A 22,266-nucleotide genomic window follows, 5' to 3' on the forward strand; every position below is an offset into this window, starting at 1 on the left:
AATTTCACCAATGGATTCATTGCTCAATTACATGCAGTAAGAAAATGAAGTCTCTTCAGTGGAGATGAGCACCTGGTTATTTCAAGCAAAGGGAACATATAATGGTCTAAGCGCAGAAGGCGTCTTCTTTTTATTTCATTCTGTGTCATGACACAGTCATGTACCCCTGTAGAATTGCACGGCAGCACCTGCCCTGCAGATCTGTATATTGAAAGGAGATGGCCTTCCCTGAATGCCAAATCCTTCTATTCTCATACAGTTATCTGGCACTACCATGGCATTAAAGGTCTTTAAATTGCTTTTAAAAAAAAACCTGAATCAAAATGTGTCAAAGCACGTATTTCCCCAATTTTAGCCTAAGTTTCATGTTTACAAACATCAAAAATGACATAGCACTATAAATTTTGCAACTATCGTAAATCTTTAAGAACAGACGAGCACAAGCGTTATTAAAATGAACTAATAATCGTGTTTTTATTTACAGTTGTACAAATCATACATTCAAGGCAGTCATACCATGTTTTCAGTTAATCCATTTTGCTAACAAGTTTGCAACTGCAAAATATTCAGTACACCATTATTGGGGGGGGGGGAGCGAACCCTTGTCTAACAAGGACGAGGAACCATTTGGTTGCTGAACTAAATCCAACTCCCATCAGCCCATGCAAGCATGGCCAATGGCCAGGAGTGGTGGGACTTGCAGTTCAGCAACATAAGTAGGGCCAAAGGCTCCCCATACTGGGCTTATACCACCTCTCAAACACCAGTTACCAGCTGCATATTATAAAATTGGCAAAGACTTGAGTCCTATCGGGAGAATTCTGTCTGAATGCACGGCAAACAATCACATGAAAGAGAGCAGGAGTACACTGCCAAGCCCTCCCACCATGTCGCTGTCTTCTGATGGCAAGTTGGAGAGTGACTTAAAACCTTGCTCTCCCTTGCATCTATGGACAGAATTAAAGGTCTGGTTTTTTTTTATGAAACTGAATTGTCTGAACTATATTTGGCTATGTTACATGTATATTTTAAGGTTACCTTGTCCGAAAATCATTTGGCAGATATTTTTGCTAGAATTTAAACTTGAATTAGCAGAAAAGTTTGGTCTTCACCTGTAAATTAACATCAACTCTGATTTCTTCAGAAGTCCAGTTTCCATCTTCAATGTTTGAGCTCTGCTTATTTCACTTTCTGTTTCTTCCTTGCTTGAAACTGTTCTGTTTTATTCTTGACGGACTTGATTAGCCTTGACAATGCAGGATCTATGGATTTCTTGGCTGCAGGCTCTGCCATATTGTTCCCTCCCCCAGCTGCCTCAGCAAAACCTTGCTCTCTTCGACGAGCTTTCTCCTCCAAAATCTTTTCCACTGCTTTTGTTTTCTTAAAGTTTGGATCCGAAGGATCCAAATTAAACAAATGAGAGGTATACATGGCTTGGAATCTGGCATCAGCAACATTAACCTGCGAAGAGCAAGAGAGGATGCTTTAACTGCAATAGCTAAAAAAAAGTAGGAGAAAAATGTGCCCTGCAGGATAGTTGTTAATCAAGAATCTAGATCTTAAGGAAATGTGAAAATGCAACAGCCTGTTTTAAATATTAATTTTGACCCATACAAAAATAGGTTTATTTCATTCCAGGAAGGCGGCATTATTTGGGCCTCAGGAAAGTCCTAGGAATTTTTCTTCTAGATAGCATATCCGCCCCCCCCCCGCCATAAACACAAAAAAGGATGTAAAACTTTTTTGATTTCTGACACCAAGCTCAAGATCTGCAACTCAATCCTTTAACTGTCCCTTTGGATAGAATGATATAAAATGTGTTTTTGCATAAATCGTAATATAGTTATTGATCTACTTTAACACAAAATGACTAGCACTGTTATTAGACTTCAATAGGGGGAAGCCCGTAGTGTTACCTGGAAGTCATCTGTCAGCAGTTCCTTCTTTTTCACCAATAGTTTCTTTTTCTTTTTGCTCAGGTTCTGCTGCTCCACTATCTTGTCATAATTGAAGTGTCTCCTTTCATCTTCCTCATCATCCATCACCAGCAGAGCCATTTCAGCCTGTTACAATCAAAACAGATAGGATCTGTTTGCACAACATTTCACCGGATATGGGCTGCAGATGTTTCTGTGCCTCATCTAAAGGTTTGGGTTGCTAATGCATAATAGCAAGAGTTATAATTGCCTCATCGGTGCCTGAATGACAGCCTACCAGCAAGATACTCTGATCTTTCTAACGGAATACCAATATATAAGCATCATTAATAAATGTGAACAATAAAAGAAAAACTTCAAAACTAGATCATCCATCTCATGGTTTGTTTTTGCAACTCATTACTTTTTGCAGATTTATTACCATGTAGTTTCCATTTTTAAGGTAAATGCAACAAATCATTCCGTCACCCAATGCAACTTTGCGGTAATGTTAACACTCCTAACCCCAGGACCTCATTCCGATGTCTAATCTTTTTTTCTTTTTCTTTTTGAAGGGTTAGGGTTTATTTCTCTTCATAATTTTGCAGTCCAGTCTTAGCCCAGAAATGAAGATCTGATGATTTCAATGTGACAAACACCTTCGATTTACACATACAAAATGTTAATGATTCCACGGAAATAAATATTTTTAAATGTACTGAAAACATTTTAAAATGTGTGCTACTGGTGTAATTATCAAATAAACCCTAACCCTTTTCTTTTATATTCATCTTTTTTTTGTATGAGCAAGAAAGCAATTACAGCTGTTAACCGATGTCTAATCTTAATACTACTTCAGCATGTAATCTACTACCTTCTGCTTTTCCATGTCATCTTCATTTTCTTGGGCATTTTCTTCTTTCTTGGACTTCTTATTTGAACCTAATTATAAGCACAACACAAATAAACAGCAAGTTTTTAAATATCCAAGCGTAACCAGATTGGCGACACTGCAAGAATGTATGCTCACTCTCCTGAATGCACGCTGCAGAAGACAGTTACATTTCTTTGAGGAACGTCAGCTGGAAATCAACACGAAGATGCCCACAGAAAATGGCCAGAGCCTTTTCCAGCTATGAGCAAGTAGAGGGAGTTGTTAGAGCAGGGGTTGCCAACCTGGTGCCTACAGGCACCATGGGGCCCGTGAAGGTTTTCAGAGGTGCCCCTGTGCAGGTGCTCCAGATCCGAGCTTTCATTTTTTAAAGAAGTAAGTCTCTAGCCCTCTTAGAAAGAAAGTTATAGGGAGAAATGTGCAGGTACCTTCAAAAGGATTTCTTTGCAACGAGAGTGGTGTAGCTACCTTTTATATTTTTCTTGGTATTGAGGAATGTTCCCTGTTGTTAGTAGGCAGCAACAGCATCAGTGTGTGTGATCTTCATAGTCAGGGACAGCAGGACATTCCCAAGGGTGGTTCTCTCTCTTATTTTGTGTTCTGCCACCCTCCTCATGACAGCCATTTTGTGTTATGCCATGCCTCACAGCAGCCATATCAGGACCAGGACCTCCAGCATTTTCTCAAAACTGAAAATGTGTTAACAAGTCCAAAAATCTGCATTGATTTATTTCTAGAATCTAAATTCAAAATCCATCTTCAAAAGGATGTATTGTTTTACAGGTTCCCAATAGGTGCTTGTTAGGGGAAAGGAAAGAGTTTCCTTCTGAAAGAATCAAGCTTTTAAAATATGAAGTTAAGTGTGTGCCACATACAAGCTGCATTCACACAGCAATAAGTGAAACTTTCTGGCTTAATGTAGTTTATCTGAAACAAGCAGCGTGCATGCTGCCTGATTGTTCCAGTTTCTCTCCTCCCCTAGTGCGAGCAGGATAAACAATAAAGCTACAAGTTTTAAGAAACCCTGGCTCCCTGTTATCTCTGAACCAAGCAATGGGGTTTACTGTTCCCTAGCAAGTCATGATTACCAAGTCCACAACGAAGTATGGTTTCAGGTTGGCTAGTGATCATGCTTTGTTAGGGAGTAACAACACATCCATCATCCTTTGATCAGACAGAACAGGAATCAAAGGATTCCTGGTTTCTTTATGTTACTCATGCCAGGTAAAGTGAGAGTGACTGGGCAGTGAGCACAAGGAAGTCTGACTAATTGTTACAGGTGAACACACATCATACGATGAAGAAGAACCCAAATCATGCTCCAGGCAGCATATGAAAGGGGCACCCCTCTAAAATTATGTGCAGTATACATTACGTAAAAGCTGCTCTTTTTCTGCCCCATGTACAGAACTCATTCTAACCAATTCCCCAAAGAAATATGTTTTTCTGTTGAAGTGCAAAATTGCCTGTGGCATGAGACATTTTGAAACAAGCAAACCACAATGCTGCATGTGTCTCCAGACTTGGTTTCCAGGAATCAAAAGAGAACAACAATCAAATCAATCATCTTATAAAAAACTGTTCAGGTATGATAAAACACAGAATATATTATGTGTTCGTAACAGTAACAATCCCCTGCAGTTTGAACTTTGTTTTATAGGCCAATCAGGCCCAATTGCTCTCAATTTGTTTTCCATCATCGGCCAGTAGGAAATATGCATTTTGTCTTTTGCTGAAAAAATAAATTCACTACTGAAAAGTTAATAATCAGGTTGGAACAGTCATGAAAGTATTTTACAGCAATGCCTTGGAGCCAGGCTCAGTTGTAGCAATTTGCTATTTTACTTGATGTTCCACAGCCAGCAGATTGCTTTTTCAAACCTTAAAACACATTTGAACATTAAATGAAACCTTTAAAACATTGTTAGAGAGAAACACAAAATGCATTACTTGAATTATTAGCTGAATATATGTGCTCAAATTCCAGCTACAACACTTAGTTTTATAAAACTCAATGGGTGTGGGTTAGGGCATTTAAGAACCTACTAAGGAAAAGATCTGTGGTTGCCCCAAAACTTTCAGCGACAATCTGGAGAGCTGTCTGAGTTAACTTGGCTGTTTAATAGGGATTCGACTTGTTTTAAATTGTAAGCCACCCCCTGGGAAAACTGCTTTAGAACCTTGGAGGCATTTTCCAAAGAAGCTTATGGAAGCAGCATGGAGGAATGCTTTTCAAAAGGAATTTATAAATCTTGCTAGGGACTCCAGAAATAGCTATTTGAAATATGGTGGCTTTCATTGTCAGGAACTATTTCAGTAAGGATCAGTTCTACAATGGTTACTTTAATGTAACATAGTACAACCACCTATCAACTGCAGAAGGGTATATATAGTTTATTTTTCTCAACGTTGAAGGAACATAAGAATTTACTTAGCTGTGAATTCTCCTCCTGTTTTATTTCCCTAGACGGTGGTCTAGAATTCAGGGGTGGGGTCTTTAGAAGAGAGGTGGACTAGGAGGTATTTCCCATATTGCCATTATATCATGCGCTATTTTTACAAAGCAGAAGTCAAAATCCCATAACCCAGCTCGCTTGACAGAAGACACATAAGTAGGCTAACAGGTGGGAGCTGATCAAATCATAAAGGAAACTCAAGCAACACAATTTAGCCGTGGGCGTGGGGGAGAGAAGCCATTTCACTCACTAAGGAAAATTATACTGAATTTTGATGCTAGGGTGGGAGAAATATCGGGGCCCTCCTTGTGTGATGTTTTAGCTTCCTAAAAATAGTATTTTATCAGTTTGCCAGATGACCTGGAGGCTACATTCTTCCCTAACATCTCCCCTTCAAAAGAACTAAAATTCTCCCACTATTGGCAAATGACAACTACTCCGTGTTCCTGCTCCTCCCATCCTGGTGGTATTCCTTCTCTCATGCTTCACTGGGCAGCCACTCTAGCAGGACACATTACAAAGGAAGTAGCTTCTAAGTATTATTTTTGTTTGTACCTGTCCTACTAATGCTGCCTGACTCTCAAGGATTTCCTCTGCCTAATTTCTCTAGCTCTTCTCAGTTTAGAATTTCCTATAAATGCCTTGATTTCTTAACCACCACCTAAGCAAAAATACAACCCATCCACTGATCGTTTTAGTTGCTCTTTCCTATAACTTTTTCTGTTTTCAATATTCTTTCTGACACCAAAAGTGTGGCAAAAACTTATTATATATAGTGGTACGTCTGGTTAAGAACTTAATTCGTTCTGGAGGTCCGTTCTTAACCTGAAACTGTTCTTAACCTGAGGTACTACTTTAGCTAATAGGGCCTCCCACTGCTGCTGCGCCGCCGGCATGCGATTTCTGTTCTCATCCTGAAGCAAAGTTCTTAACCCGAGGTACTATTTCTGAGTTAGTGGAGTCTGTAACCTGACGCGTCTGTAACCTGAAGCATCTGTAACCCGAGGTACCACAGTACTGGAAAATGCATTTGCCACTTTTTCCCCATGACATGCTGATCTGACATTCTAAAATGAACCAAAAGTATTCTGCTGCATAGCTGCAATCCATTTAGAGCCTCATCAGCAAGCATGGTTAGATTCCTAAGGGTTCATCATCACATCTTATGACTGAAGGATCTTTAGGAGCCTTTGGAAAGGGAATTTGTCAACATTTCTATGAAAATCTTAGTACGTGATATCTACTTGACCACCTTTCACAATAAATGACATCTAACCTGCTTTCCCAAGTTCCTCAGCAAAGTATGGGTCGTTCAAATCAACATCAGATGGGCATTCATCTTCCGTTAGTGTTTCGTCAGCAGCCGCCTGAAACAAAACACATTGCATTTCAGTTACTAAACACCAGCAGTGCATTAGTAATACAAGTAAATATAATATACAAACACAAAGTTTCCAAATAAAAGTTTCAAGGAGTAACCTCAGGGTGGATATTTGCAACACAGGAGGAAAGTGATTTAAGATGGCTGCTTTCACCGAAATCAAAGCCACTATAGGACTGTAGGCATCAATATGGGCTTCATTAACGATTACATGAACACATACACAAATTTCAATGCTTTATTGACTTTTGAGTGATTGGTTTCATGGAGAATAGCTCTTTCTCCCTTCCTCAGAACCCTTCAACAGTGAGCAGCTGCCGTGCAGTAGACAAGCAACTACAGTGGTACCTCTGGTTACGTACTTAATTCGTTCCGGAGGTCCGTTCTTAACCTGAAACTGTTCTTAACCTGAAGACCACTTTAGCTAATGGGGCCTCCCGCTGCTGCCGCGCAATTTCTGTTCTCATCCTGAAGCAAAGTTCTTAACCTGAGGTACTATTTCTGGGTTAGCAGAGTCTGTAACCTGAAGCGGATGTAACCTGAAGCATATGTAACCCGAGGTACCACTGTAATGTGTTTGCAAGAACACATCTATCTTTCAGCTGTCTCATACAAGAGGTACCATTTGTTACTAACCTTCTCCTAGTGATCAACAATTGTTCCTAAACAAATAGCACCCGCTGTACCTTTCTGTATAGAAGCCACTGCTAGCTGGATAGAGCTGGAAGGTAAGTATTACCAAAGCCGGGACCTTCAGCAATATTTCCCTGCAGAAAGCATTTGTAGCAGAAGTCTTCTTTGCCCTCCAGATGTTGCTGAACTACAACTCCAAACAGCCCAGCAAGCATGGCTAATAGTTCAGCAACATCTGGAAGGCCAAAGATTCCCAGACCACTCTTTAGAGACATACATCATTTGACTTACGTTTAGGATAATTACGAAAAGAATATATGGAAGAGTAAAGCAATACAGTGCAGTGGGTGTGTTATCAAGTGTAGATATGAGAAATTCGGGTGCAATTTCACACTTGATCTTAAAGGAAATCACAATCTCTTAGCCTAACCTCTCTTCCAAGATAAGTTATGAGGATAATATGATGCAATCTCTCTATAATGCCTTGTTCTTCCTTGCAGGAAGTGCAGGTTATTAATGCGATAAAGCAAATAATTAGGATTCAATGAGGCAAACAAGAAAAAGAATCAATGAACCAATCAATGAATCAAGACATTGAACCCAAGGTCATAACCATGTGAGCAATGTCTTGGGCAAATGCTACATTTTCAACAATCGCTGATCCAACACAGAAACATCTTACCAAAAAATAACCTATTAGAATTGTGAGATCATCATCTCCAGAATAAATGTACTCCGAAGCACAGTTGTCTGTTCAACAGAATTCCTTGGCTGACATATTCAGAAATAATGGACATCCATATGGAGTCAACACTCTCAGAGTAATAAAAGGCCAGCCTCAAAATTAAGCAATGTCTGGCACCCCTCTTGTTGACTTTAGAGGAACAATGAAGAAAATTCTATCATCATGGGGACACTGCCATTAGTTTTCCAAAAGAAACCCAAAATGTATATTTCTTTGAAGACTTTCCCAGCATTAGAGATACGCTTTTAAAATTCTGCAGGCAAAATTTGCTCACCACTTAAGACTTTGGACAAAGCTACAATTCTCATCCAAGGCTTGGCAGCTCCAACATGACATTTCAGCAAGAATGACCATTCCCTTTAGCAATGCAGAACTTATCAAGGACACAGGATCAAAGGAGGATTTTCTGGATAGGCTAATACACTTATTTTCCTTTAATCACAACTTAAAAAAAAAATAAAAATCCCATGGCTGCCAAAGGCAATGAAAAGCGCTCAGGCCTGTTATGACTTAGTGCTACCTTGATCAATCACTTGCCTACTCTCAAGCTTTCTGTTAAAGCACTTTGAAAATAATGTATCTAAGAGGAATAGAACACAAGTTGTAAAGCTGTGTTCCAGGGAACTCATGGTTCCTTTGAGGCTTTTATCAGGGGTTCCTCAGCAACAGTGGGAAAGATTCCACATGAACCTGCCAGTACAGCAAGACAGCACCAGACGCTCTCCTCAACATGCCTGCCTCCGCTAGCTGAGATGTAGTGAATGGCAATGGAGCCGAGCCTTTTCAGCGATGCCAACTTGCTTGTGAAATGCCCTCTCTGAGAGGCTCACACTGAGTTGAACTGGCATATAAGTTTGCTTTTTAAGCTGCTGCTTTTACTTTTGTTATTTTATAACATTAGTTTTTTGCTGTAAAATGTCTGCAGCTGCTCTGGAAATCATTTTTTGAAGGCTATGGTAGAAAAATTATAAATTAATTAATATCAAGTTTCTCGGAAGACAAGATCGCGTCCACTGTTACTAATCTCCTCTTGCATTGAGCAGCCCCAAGGGTGTGCTGGCTTTCCAAGCTATATCTGCAGGCATTCCTTGACAGATGAGTTACCCTGGAAAAGGATTCCCCTAAAGAAAATAAATTTGTCAGGCACTTGATTAAAGTTTTTACTACCTTCTGTTTTTTCTTCAGTTTCCTTTTCTCTTTCTTCTTATCCAAAAACTGTTCCCATGGTGTCAGCGCATCCTTCCCTTCCAACTTGTTTCTTACCATTTCTTCAGCGCTTTCTTTAAGTCCTGAGGTCAACCAGAAAAATACATGTAGCCAAGTTAGCTCAATACCTGTATCTGAAAATCTGGAGGCAGATAAACATCACACCCGCATGAAGCTACTGTCTGAATAGCAAATCAGAAAATACTACTGGTGAACCAACTGAGGGATTAGAGAGAAGGGGCTTCATTCTTACTTAGCGGCAATGTCTCAGTGGGTAGTGACAAGAAACATTTCTCCGTCTCTCCAGGACGTTCCTTTGTGGAATTCTGCAAAATGCCATCTCAGCACCTTATCTATTCTATCTAGCTTTCTGTCTAGATATATATATATGTGTGTGTGGTGCCATTATGAAAGGCTGGAGTCTCTAATATGGAGTTAACACCTAGTGTGCACACTTTCTGCCTCCCCCAGTTCTAGCAGTTTTTGTACTGTAGAAAAATGGACAATGAATATGGCAAGGACAGGGGCATCCCTAACAACTGAGATGGAGCTTTTCTTGTCCTCCATCAATAGTCTTGAAGTGCTCCTGGATGTGCAGTTGAATCTGGAAGCTCCAACTGCAACTGTAGCCAAGATTGGCCTTCCTCTACTCCAGCTGGGAAGAACTGCAATCCTTTTTGCTTGTTCGAGATCTAGAAATTGTAATTCACATTATATTTCATTTCAAGGCCAGCTGGTTGGCTCTACTTGGGGCTGTGCTCAGAAACGGTGGAAGCCCACTTCTGATTGGCTTGGCAAAAATGCAAGTGCTCTAGATAAGAGACTAACAACTTGAAAAATACAGTTAGGTGAAAACAGCAAAAAATCCACATAAGGGTGGATGGCACCCTTCATAAGGGTGGCATAAGGGTGATTATAGTGCTCCATACTAATTTTTTTCTTGAAAAATGCTCTGCCACCCAAAAAGTTTGAGAAACCATGGCTCTGGAGACTGCACTGATGGACACCTACCCCTTGTCATCCAGGCACAAATTAAAGAGCTGCTCTTGACAATTAACAACAGATCTATATGCAGGCTGCTAAAATTATTTAATCTGCTTTGTTGTTTTTAATTTATCCATTTGCTTGATGGTGCATTAGTATGCATTTATCACACTTTGAAGGTTAGGTCTATTTGTTTATTATACTTTTACAGTTACTTGGGCTAGACTGGACAATAGATAAATGAGAGACAGAAGGCTTCTGGTATAACAGGAAATCCAAGATTCAAAGCACTAATTCAGTTATTTAAGAATTAGTTTAGAAAAATCAGAGAAATTTAAACAAAGTGGCTATTACTAAAATCAAGTGCAAATTAGTCAGAATAGATAGGCAGACAGAATTTATCAAGTTCTTCGTATATTAATTTTCATTAGCAGCTGCAAGAACAGAAAGATCAAAAGAAGATGATGTTGCTATCGTCTACCAGTGTATACTCCCAGAGGGAGCTGAAATCATCAGCCCACTAACTTAAGATTGTCATCTCTCTAGTTCCCTTTCGTCATCTTTGTGCACAAGAAGAAATCTTTAAGGGTAGCATTCCCAGACCTGTCAACAGCTAGAAAAAGTTGCATATCATATTGAAATGTTTGATTGAAAGAAACATCCTCTTCCCCCAGCCCCATCCAATGACGACTTCATAAGGCCAAAAAAACAAAAAACCCACATCCCATGGGAAAGCATACTACTTGAGTTACAAGAGACTAGAAAAGAGCATAAATCAATTTCTTCTAAAATTCAAGTTACCTATCATTAAATGTATTCTCTTCTACAGACACTCTTGGGCTTTCTTGTCCAGCTTCCTGCAAGCCCCTTGTACCCCTGAGAATCTGCTCCCGAAGGCTGAGCGCCTCCAAAATGGAGAGCTGAAGCTGGTAGTGTGTAGCAACTTTCAATCCAAGAGTGCACTATTTTACATTTACACACATGCACATTCTGTTTGGACATAATGCCAAACCATGGTTTGATACTAAACATAGTTTAGTGCAAACCAGTTTGCTGTTACACCTGAACTGACAAACTATGGTTTGCAATGACCCTGCAAACCAAGACTTCAAACCAGCAAGGTTTGGTGTTACATATGAACCAACACACACAGTTCTTTATAATGGCCATTAAACAGAGGGCCAGATCTCCATTTCTAAGGTTTAGCTTAGAAACAAGTAATTTTTTTAAAATCTTAAAAGAGGTTCGAAGAGATCATTTACCCATAAATGATGGAACTGCATGCACAGCCAAAACTTTCTTTTCCAGGTTTAACTGCTACAGCTACAATTCCTGTTTTTCTAAACAGAACCTTAAACGCGGCGTGTTGTGATGTGCTAGCAGTGTAATGCTTTTTCCAGCACAGGGAAAAATAATAATTCTGTCATCCAGGAGGACACACTGCCTTTTCACCTAAGACCAAAACTATCATGTCCCTTTAATTATATTTTTTACTGAATGGACATGATGGGAGAAAGAGCTCCGTTGAGATCATGTACTATCCCTATATAAGACATATTCTGGTAACTGCAAATATACTAAAATATTATTGTTGTTATTATTATTAGCAGTACTAATGTTATTAGTAGTACTAATATTTCCCACCCTTCATCATATGGTCCTACAGAAGGTTACAACAATTTTTTAAATGCAATATCAAAATCAGCTAAAAGAAATTACAGCCAAGAGAATGAAGTGGCTCCCATAAGAAGATATCCGAGATGTCAAAGGCCAGGGGAAAGATAGCTGTTAATAATTTTGGAAACAGTCTGATATGTTTGTTCATGTGAGATATATGCAAATAGTGGTTTTTTAAAAATGTACTATTGTGATCTTTATCACCTTGCTGTGGTTGTTTTATTGAGTGACTACTACCCAGAATGAGATCGCTTGATTGACGGACAGATATAAATACTTCAAATGAAAATAAATAAACTGAATGAGTTTTCCAGATTTCTTAATCAACTGCCTAGAAAATGAAATCAATTGCTCCATCTGGTAAAGTTGGAGTGGAAGGAACTGCCTTTTCATGAAACCAGAAAGGGATTGAACTTCCTCCACAGATTAGATTGTCTTAGAAACAGCCAGCCAAATAACTTTCCAAGAACAAATGTGATTGTCTAAGGGGTGACAATATACAAAGCGTAAGCAATAAAATGAGCTGTTTAGAGCAAACAGAACATATACTTAGAGGCTGAAGGAGGCACAATATATCCCTACGTTCATCAATTTAAAAATGTACACATACAGTCACAAAACTTTCTTATTTAACACTTAATACTGAAAATTCAGTGGAACTGTTGAAGATAATGAACTGCAGAGCCTCCCCACGGCAAACCACCACTGCAGAGAAGCACACTGTGGACCATGTTTTCATGGTTTGTGAACCACTGCAAAGACAGAAATACCTTTGATGAAGGGTAAGATATAAATCTCTTAATAAGTAAACAAGAACAGAACCCAGACATGGAGTGTGGAGAACTAACAGGCACTGTTCATTCCCCTTCCTTCTTTTTCTCCATATGAGACTGGCTGTGAAAGTCCTTGTGTTAAGATGTTCCCAACTCACATGGAAACTGCCCTTGTCTAAAAACCGGTTTCGACAGATGCCACAGAGGAGTGGCTGCTTCATAATGCAAGACATTTATTGCATTAGCATCCCATAGGATTTGGAGACTGGAGAGGACAGATCGGGGGGGGCGGGGGGAGCAGGGCGGGCGGGGAGAACAAGGAGATTTTATTCACCCTGTTGCAAACTTTCTGCCTGGAGGTTTGCAGAGGGACCTTTCTTCATTTCAATATGCAGTGTAAGAACACCGTACTTTTTAGAAGCAACAGTCAAAAGAGAGCAGCTGAAAGTGACCTGTGCATGGTTTTCAATCAGAAGACATGGATTAACATTGGGTGTGCATGCTACACTCAGGACTCAACTCCTACCTTCAACAGGGGTGGAGTGACGAATACTAAGGAGGTAGAGGAAGCAAAGGGCTGCATTTGTATGTGGAGACATTTGGCAGCTGCCATTTTGAAAAATGAAACACCATCGTGCCTCCATGGCAACTCTCTCCCATTTGCATATTAAAGGCACAAAGCCCCACTTTGGGTCATAGCTGGCAACTCCGTCTTTCTTGTGGGGTGGGGAAAACCTCAAGGCCACAAATATAATAGTCAAGGAGTATTTTTCAGCAGCTCACCAACCCCTAATATTATTTCCCCTAAACAGTGGTTCGAAGCTCAGCCAAAAATAAGCCCCAAAAGACAGAGAAAAAGAGTGAAAGAAATGTGAGCTTTGAAAAAATATTTCAGTACCTTTTGAAAGAGTAACTTGGAACTTACATATTTCTATTGCTGAATTTAAGCTGGTCAGTATTAAAAAAGAGAAAGGGGATTAAAGAACACTGCAAATAGTATAAGCCATCTACCTGGAACCCATTTGATTTCCATTTCCATATCAGTTTCTTGATGTTTCTTTTCTTTTTCCTGGATACTCTTAAGTAGTTCTCTGTACTTTGCTATTTGCTCTTCATCATCTTTGGAGTGTTGCTTATGTTTATCGCTGTCTGTTGTGTGCTTTACACCAAAATCTTTAAAAGAAAAGAGAAAAAGAGGAACTTCCAATAAATAGGTATAGAAGTCTAAAAAGGAGAGACAGCTCATCTTAAGCATAATACACCAGGGATGTGGAATCTGAGGCCTTCCAGATGTTGTTGGACTCCAATTTCCATCAACCCCAGCCAGAATGGTCAGGGATGATAGATGATGTAGTTCGTCAACATCTGGAGAGCCACAGGTTCCCCAGCCATAGTCTGTACTGACAGAATGGCTCTTCCGGATTTTATACTGGGACTTTTTGCACGCAGAGCATACCATATCACTGAGCTACTGTCAATTATCCTGAATTTAAATAGGTATTGTATTTGGAAATGAATAGTAGTCAGAAACACTTTTCACCAGCTCCACCTTGTGGAAAGCTAACACAGATTTTCCTCAATAATTGCATTCTTAAATTTAATCAAAATTCAGTTTATCCTTTGGAAAAAAAATATTTATAAAGCACAGCAAACCAAGATGAAATGGAATGACTGCATAAACATCTTAATAAATATATAGAAGAGAGTAAGAAGCACAGAATATTCTTCTCATCTGATCACAGTTTTTACATTTCTATTCTAACAGCTGAAATTCATTTCCCCCCGTTTGTGCTTAATGCCACAATAAACACACTGGCTAGAATTCTGTCATGTACCCAGTAAATCAATGAATAAAACATCAGGATCATGTTAAGGAAATGGCTGTGTATTTTTCTATTAAAAGCTTCTTTCTGAAAACATAATTAAATTCAAGAACTTTCCAAACTGGAAATACACCAAAAAGTCTTTGGTCTGGTGACACAGCTTAAACCACCTTTTTTAACTACAGTGTACTTTCATGTAGCCTGGAGATCACAATGAATACATAATGCAATAAAAATAAGACATTTTCTGGAGCAATAATCAACAATAGTAGATTAAAAGTATTCTTTCTGCATTGTGATGCAGCTGTGATAAATTGTACGGAATAAATAGAAAACGGAAGTATTGCTGGCTTATATGTTCACTGAGTAACTGGGATGTTACTCTATCAATTTCCAAGTGATATCCCATTTGCTTGTTTATTTCATGCGTGCACACACTCCACATAATACAATTAGTTCCCTCTGTATACCATATAGATCAGTACATCAAAAACTCACTGAAACAACTGGGGGGGAAATATATGGGAATATCAAAGTCCCATTACAATGCTTAAAAAAGTTATATGGGCAATCAAACTAAGTACCTTTCAACTATATTTTGGATTTCTCTGTATTAAAAATCAAAGTGACAGCCCTTTGGTGTAATGGTGTGTGCCACTGTGAAATTTTTACATGCCTGACTTCCACAGATCGTGGCATCAGTATAGATGACATAACTGGATATAAAAAGAGAACCCCATTATGGGGTACTAGTCCTTATCCTAATGTGACCTGGAAGTTCTAAGTAAATATTCTGCTCTCCTAACACTTAATGTAAAGATCGGAACACTAGTTCTTTGTTACCAGCAAAGATTAATTATCACCTCCTGTAGGAAAGAAGGGTTTCTACATAGACAACAGAATCTTCCTTTGAAGGTAAACTTAGGGTTCAGGAAGCATGCAAGATAACCAATTTAGTCATTTATCCCTAGGGCCATGCCTTTTGAACCGCAAACTAGGCAAGGTAAACAAACAGCAAACAGACAGGAACTTGTAGGAAATAAACAGTGGCACACAGGAATGAAGATGTTAAAATCATCTCTTCCCCATAAGTATATATTAGCTTAGTACGTAAAAACGCCAGCTTTTCAATGGCCGGGTAGCTCAAAAGCTCAACAGGGACCCTCTTTTCACTCCACACTCTCAAATATAAGCCCTATCCTTCATGGGTCCCCAGACCAAGGAATCGGTGAGAGAGACATTGGAGCCTTCCTGGTACAGGATATTGATGGGGAAAGCAGAACTGTCACAGCCCTCTGATTCCATGACTTGGGTTCCACCCTCTCCAGGGCAGGTATACCCTTCCCCGCTTTTACTTTTCATGTGGGCACTGTGGCAAATTGTCACACTCACTATCTCTAGGCTGCTGATAGGGATCCTGTTACTCTTTGAAAGAGTGTTGTGTGATTTGCTGCCCACTTTTATCTGTAACTTCGCTGTTTGAAAGCAGCATCCATGCACGCTTGTCACTTTTATTCCAAGTAATAAATCTATCCTTATTTATTTCCTACTGCATGAACTTCTTCTAGGCATTTGGTTAAGGTTAGAAATGCATATTCATAATGGATGCATGTTTTAACTGCCGCAAAAGTCCCTAAATCTATTGGGAGTGTGCACAAGAGTACATGTGAGTGCTGGATACACATGCGGGTCCAGACACACACTTTGTAAAAATGGCAGAAGATTTAAAGTTCTCACCACACTTTCTCTATCATCCCTGAGGAAGTAGAGAAAGATGGATCACTAATGCACCAGTAAAGGGCTCAAGCCTGTAAGATGCATACCAAATGTTATCCACAAATGCACACATGAGCTGGCAAGGCTCAGTCTTCACAACCCACAGAATATTAAGTTTCTCTACAACTGCACGATTTCAGGAACCCAATTCCAAGAAACAGAAACATTTCCATGAACGGTAACACTAGCCAGAGCTGCAGCAATTCAATTGTTCCCAAGGATCAAAGAAAACATATTCCAACCACACACAAAACTCCAAAACCTTGTTTACAGAATGATGGTTAATACAAATTGTTCGGTCTCAGCTACCTGTCAAATTTGCCCCTCCAGGGGTGGGGAAATAAGGATCTGGTTCCCTATCCATGCTTAACTTGCTTGGTTCCCAGTATGTTTCTGAGCACAATTCAAAGTGTTGGTGCTGACCTTTAAAGCCCTAAACAGCCTTGGCGTGTCTCCACCCCCATCGTTCAGCCCAGACACTGAGGTCCAGCTCCGAGGGCCTTCTGGTGGTTCCCCCTCACTGCGAGAAGCAAAGTTACAGGGAACCAGGCTTCTCGGTAGTGGCTCCCGCCCTGTGGAAAGCCCTCCGATCAGATGTCAAAGGAATAAACAACTATGTGATGTTTAGAATACATCTGAAGGCAGCCCTGTTTAGGGACGTTTTTTAACGACTGATGTTTTAATGTATTTTTAATCTCCTGTTGGAAGCTGCCCAGAGTGGCTGGGTATAAGTAATAAATTATTATTATTATTATTATTATTATTATTATTATTATTATTATTGACACTGAACCTTCACAAATGCAAGTACCTTGCTGTTCTTCCTCCTCTTCCTCACTTGATGAAGCCAAGTATGCTTGGAAGTCCATGTCCAGAAGTTCATCTTTTTTAAATGTTCGGCTGAGGGAAGTCACTCTCTCATGATCTGTCTCATCCCACGTGATGTCTACCTTAAGACGGGAAAAAATATTGTGCTTTACCTTCAAGTCACACACGTGTATGCATATACATATAAAGACTGGCTTAAAACAAACTCAATCCTCACGCTAGACCACAACAAAGACTCAACCTTCATATTCAGAATTAAAATTTATGGCTGTCAGCATTTCTTGCTGCACTCTGAAGGGATTTCAGAACAGCCCCATTCCCCAGTATGTCCATGATTTTACACAAGTGAAAAGCGGCAGTGACGAGACTGGGGAAAAAAGAAAATATGTAAAGACAAATGAGCAAGGGCTGGAGAGAAACCCCCAGAAATTTAGTTCCAACTGCAAATGAAATATTAAAAACTGAAGAGCTAGTGGTTTCTAAGTGTTGTTTTATGACCTGGTCAGCACTCTGTGCATGGATTAAGTGTTTACTGCCTTGCCAAAGAAACTTCCTTTGAAAGAAAGAAGAAGTAATTTGAATTCTAAAAATATATTTTATTCTTGGATATTGTCCTGATTGGCAGTAGTGGTGGACACTATCATTATCACCATCATCCTGTCCTACGGTTTTAGCAGGGTGTAGAGTAGGGCTCAGTTTACTACTTTTGCATTTATTCACATGGTTCCTGCTAGAGTGTCTAAATTCCTGACACAGTCCTGTTTAAATTCAGAGACCGTCTATGCTATTCTTTTCATGTATTGCATTTGAAGTCCTTTATGCCAGTACCAGAACTTATTATGTTGATATATTGGTATTTTTTGTTTGACATGTTCCCTGTTCAGAGTTAAGAGTTACTTATGTTTTTGTTCAATTATACTGGAATGCAGTGGTTTATGGAAATACACAGCAAATACCATAAACCACAGGTGACGGGGTGAAAACGGGGTCATAAAACATGAAATGGGTATATCAGAGGTGAAGCAAAAGATGTATTCTCATGCTATTTGGTATATGTAAAATGAAGTTTAGAAGTGAGATTTCTCTCCTAGAATGTTCTGGTTGATTGTGAAACAAAACAGATCACTTTTAAGTCAACACAGAATCCATAAGGCTCTGTGATTTTAGCAACAGCCAATGTGGCAACAGGGTTAGAGCACTGGACTTAAGATTCTGAGTTCCTAACCCTGAGCTCCTAACATACAAATGCAATTGTATTCAGAACATGCTTTGCAACAAGCATCAGCTATGTGTCACCTTTGTTCCAGGATTTACAAAATTTCAAATGCAAACTTTCCAGCAATGAAAGGTATTTTTTTCCACTTGTACTACACACACAATTTTAAATATATATATGTGGAGCCTGATGTGTGCAACAAATGATTGGTTACAAAGAGAGAAAAACAGAGTGCTTAGAAAAAATGACTCTGTAAACAAATTTACACAAATTCTTTGAAAAAAAATGTCTGTATCCATTTTTTTCCTGAAGTGGAAGAACATGTTAATCAGATGTTTAAAAGATGTGACTAACATGTTTGGAGTAATACAAATTCAACAGACACATTCAAAACAGCTAGCACAAGAGAAAAAAAAAGGCTATACAGAATGTATTTTAAGCTTTTTTAAAAAGAAAACTCCCAATCAACACTGCCAAAAGCACACACACACACCGAGCAAGGTCATGAACCCACAGAAATCCAGTGCACAAGTCCCCAGGAAGATAATACATGAGAACTCCGCGTTTGAGAACTACATCAACACAATATGGATCATTCCTGTCTTTCTATCTACAGTGTGATCACTGCTGTATTTACAATCTTTACAAATTAAGAACTCGGAAAACTAAACAAGTTCCAAAGGGCTACAAAAACACTGTTAAGGTACCTTTGAAGTCGACACAGCAGCAGATGTGAAGTACTTTGGTTTATAAGAGTCCACTTCTGAGGCCACATCCTTTGGCTCGTCATCAAATGTCACATCATCTGGAATGAATCTTAAAAGCCGAAAAGAAAAGGAATTGTTATTAAAACAGATACAAGGAGGCTTCAAAGGAACAAATGTTGATAGGCCCAGCCTCTCTCTTAATTAGTATTAGCTGTTATTAGATATATTAGAAAACAGTTGTTGTTCAGTCCATGGTTTGGGTGAAGAGGTCAGACAAAAGTGTTACATTTCACTCAGCACAGGGAATGTCTGGTCAGCTCCAGTTTAACCCCACTGAAAAAATGGTGACACCCCAATTACTGTTGCTGAAGGGGAGGAACCTGTAACTCACAAGGCCTCGAAGGGTAGGAAGCCAGCAAAGAGGCAATAGCTTAGTGGACGAGCACAGATGTTGGATGTGAAAAATCCCAAATTCAATCCCCGGGACCTCCAGACTCTTGGGAAGCAGAGCTGGAAAAGACCTGTCAATGAGACCCTGGAGGCACACGGCCAGACAGAATAGCAGACTATACAGTGGTGCCCCGCAAGACGAATGCCTCGCAAGACGGAAAACCCGCTAGACGAAAGGGTTTTCCATTTTTGAGCTGCTTCGCAAGACGATTTTCCCTATGGGCTTGCTTTGCAAGATGAAAACGTCTTGCAAGTGTTCCGATTTTTCCCCCGCTCCCCCCCTTTTTCTAAGCCGCTAATAGCCTTTTAGCCACTAATCCTTTAATAGCCACTAAGCCTTTAATAGCCGCTAAACCGCTAATAGCGCTAATCCGCTAATCCGCTAATAGGGTTGCTTCGCAAGACGAAAAAAACGCTAGACGAAGAGACTCGCGGAACGGATTAATTTCGTCTTGCGAGGCACCACTGTACTGAGTTACAACAGACCATTGGTGTGACTCTTTTTAAAAGGTAGCTAAGTATGTTTAAGGTGAAGTTCAGTTTATTTTATTTATTAGTTAACTTTATATATCACCCTTCATCCAAGGATCACAGGGTGGTAGCTGTATTGCTGGTTAAATGTTTAATGATTATTCTATTTGTTTAAAAACCAATTAAAATTTGTATTTAAAAAAGGATCACAGGGTAGTTTACAGTATAAAAACTACAAAAATACCTAAAATAACAAACAAAACCATAGCTCCACCTCTCTGCAGTTGTCACAGAAAGGACCAGTTATCATCATCAGCACTGAGAGTTGTGAATTAACCATCCTCTGGTCAAACTGTTCAGCATTTCAGTCGCTTTCAAAGCAATTACTCTCCCCGATATCCAGTAAAACATCACCAACTCCAGTGATGAGTGTGAGAAACTTAGGAGGGACATACTTCATGGCTCTCTGCTTATAGCACTGACACTGACAGTGAAGGAGCATGACACTCTAAAAAAGTAAATTCAATTTTGTATGCAACATTAAAACACAATTTTAACTGTGTTAAAAAGCACCCTAATATTCAAAAGATGCAAGCCACAGTCTGCTGTGGGAAAGGTAGCTTCAGTGCTTTAAAACAAGATATAAGGGAGACAGAGTATATCAGGCATTTGAATGTTTCAGCTGGAATTGAGAAATTTGAGTTCAGATTCAGCTTGGCCGTAAACTACTGGGATGCTAGGGAAAAGTTAACAACTTCTGTTTCAGGAACCCTCTCTCAAAAAGAATAACAACAATTAACCATCTTCACGAAGCTGTCGCAGGAGGAAAAGAAAACCCTCCACAATACCTCAGGTCCACGAAAGAACAACTGCTTTCAAATTCCAATCCATCACATTCTTCATAAATTTTGTTGGCTGTTTCAGGAGTGTCACACTCTACAACCGCATAGAAATACTTCAGTCGCTTGAACTGATAGTCTCTCAGTTTTTCCTTATAAATGCTTTAAAGGAGAGAGAGAGAGAAATCAAGTAAGGCTAAAAAAATGAAGGAACAATGAAGCAATTATACTGCAATCCAGTTCTCACAGCTGTGTGGCATAAGAGTATACAACAACATATGAAACTCTTCATGATTATGACCAAATATCAGACACTAGTGCCACAATGCCGGACTCAGTGAGGACCCTAGGAATATGTTCTGATGTACTTTAGAATCCGAGTTCCTTCACAACTATGGATACTCCAGAGCAGCCTTCACTAGCCTGGTGCCTCCTGATATTGTTGGACTCCCACCAGTCCCAGCCAGCATGGGAAATGGTCAGGGATGATGGGAGTTGGAATCCACCAGCATCTGGAGGGCACCAGGTTGGGCAAGGTTACTCGAGAGGCTTCCTCGAACTCGGCCCTCCAGATGTTTTGAGACTACAATTCCATCATCCCTGACCACTGGTCCTGCTAGCTAGGGATCATGGGAGTTGCAGGCCAAAAACATCTGGAGGGCCGAGTTTGAGGAAGCCTGCTCTAGAGTCATGCCAGGATATAAAGAGAGTTACTTTTGCTGTACCCAAGGGATTGCATTCGCACATAAATGGTTGTTGTTACATTTTTTCCTTTGAACAGCAGCTTTCATGCTATATCTCTTGAAACTCCCTTGATTTGCAAAAGCATCTTGCTTTGTGGCATCAGGAGCTTTCGTTTGAGACAAAGAAGTTCAAAGGTACTCTGAACACAGCCAACTATTGGTGAAAAACTTTGAATCCCGTCCCCCGTTTGCCAATCCCTCCTAATGAATAGTTACCCAAACCATGGTAAGAAATCAATGCATGAGTGGCCCTATGCAGAAGTGAGCATGATCTTAAATTCATCGGCTGGTCAGGAACTTAGCGCTAATACAGCCTTCTTCAGCCTTGGATCCCTGGATATTGTTGAACTACAACTCTCATTAATCCCTGATGGCTAGGCTGGATGGGAATGATGGAAGTTGTTAAGTCCAGCAACATCTGAGGAACCAAGACTGAAGCCTTCTGGACTAAAAGAACTGAAAAAAAGAAAAAGAAAAATGAACATGCAATAGTTTAGGTCTCCCCATACAATTCTACCGGCCATTGTTTATAGAGAAAGCCAGATATATCTCTGCTATAAGAAACATGTGCATTTACATCCCCTAACTTTCCCCAATTACTTATCAGCATTATTATAATATCACCGTATATCTATCTACATGGCACTTGTTCCAAGGGCCCTATGCTCTGAGAACAGAAGGCAATGAATGAACAAAAGTGGCCATGCTGTTTGTGTTCTCTGAAGCACCAAATGTGTTGAAAATGCTAAA

The 22,266-nt window shown here is 39.7% G+C and overlaps 1 protein-coding gene across 3 annotated transcripts in view; it reads right to left on the reverse strand.

Moving 5' to 3' along the window:
- Window positions 1-446: 446 nt before the first annotated feature.
- Window positions 447-22,266, reverse strand: part of ESF1 (ESF1 nucleolar pre-rRNA processing protein homolog) — a 30,342-nt gene continuing 8,522 nt past the window's right edge. For 2 of the 3 annotated variants that reach the window (XM_081189076.1, XM_081189075.1), the window contains exons 6-14: window positions 20,783-20,935; window positions 19,014-19,122; window positions 17,074-17,212; window positions 13,675-13,836; window positions 9,191-9,312; window positions 6,541-6,631; window positions 2,791-2,858; window positions 1,917-2,063; window positions 447-1,461 (exon numbers count right to left, since the gene is read on the reverse strand). In XM_081189076.1, coding sequence (XP_081045202.1) covers window positions 1,180-1,461; window positions 1,917-2,063; window positions 2,791-2,858; window positions 6,541-6,631; window positions 9,191-9,312; window positions 13,675-13,836; window positions 17,074-17,212; window positions 19,014-19,122; window positions 20,783-20,935 — 1,273 coding nt within the window. In that variant the 3' untranslated portion in view covers window positions 447-1,179. Of the gene's footprint in view, window positions 1,462-1,916; window positions 2,476-2,767; window positions 2,859-6,540; window positions 6,632-9,190; window positions 9,313-13,674; window positions 13,837-17,073; window positions 17,213-19,013; window positions 19,123-20,782; window positions 20,936-22,266 lie in introns of those variants that run through there. The other variant, XM_081189077.1, reaches the window with a different exon arrangement.

The sequence above is a fragment of the Podarcis bocagei genome (genome assembly GCF_964188305.1).
Source record: "Podarcis bocagei genome assembly, chromosome: 3".
Lineage (NCBI taxonomy): Eukaryota > Metazoa > Chordata > Lepidosauria > Squamata > Lacertidae > Podarcis > Podarcis bocagei.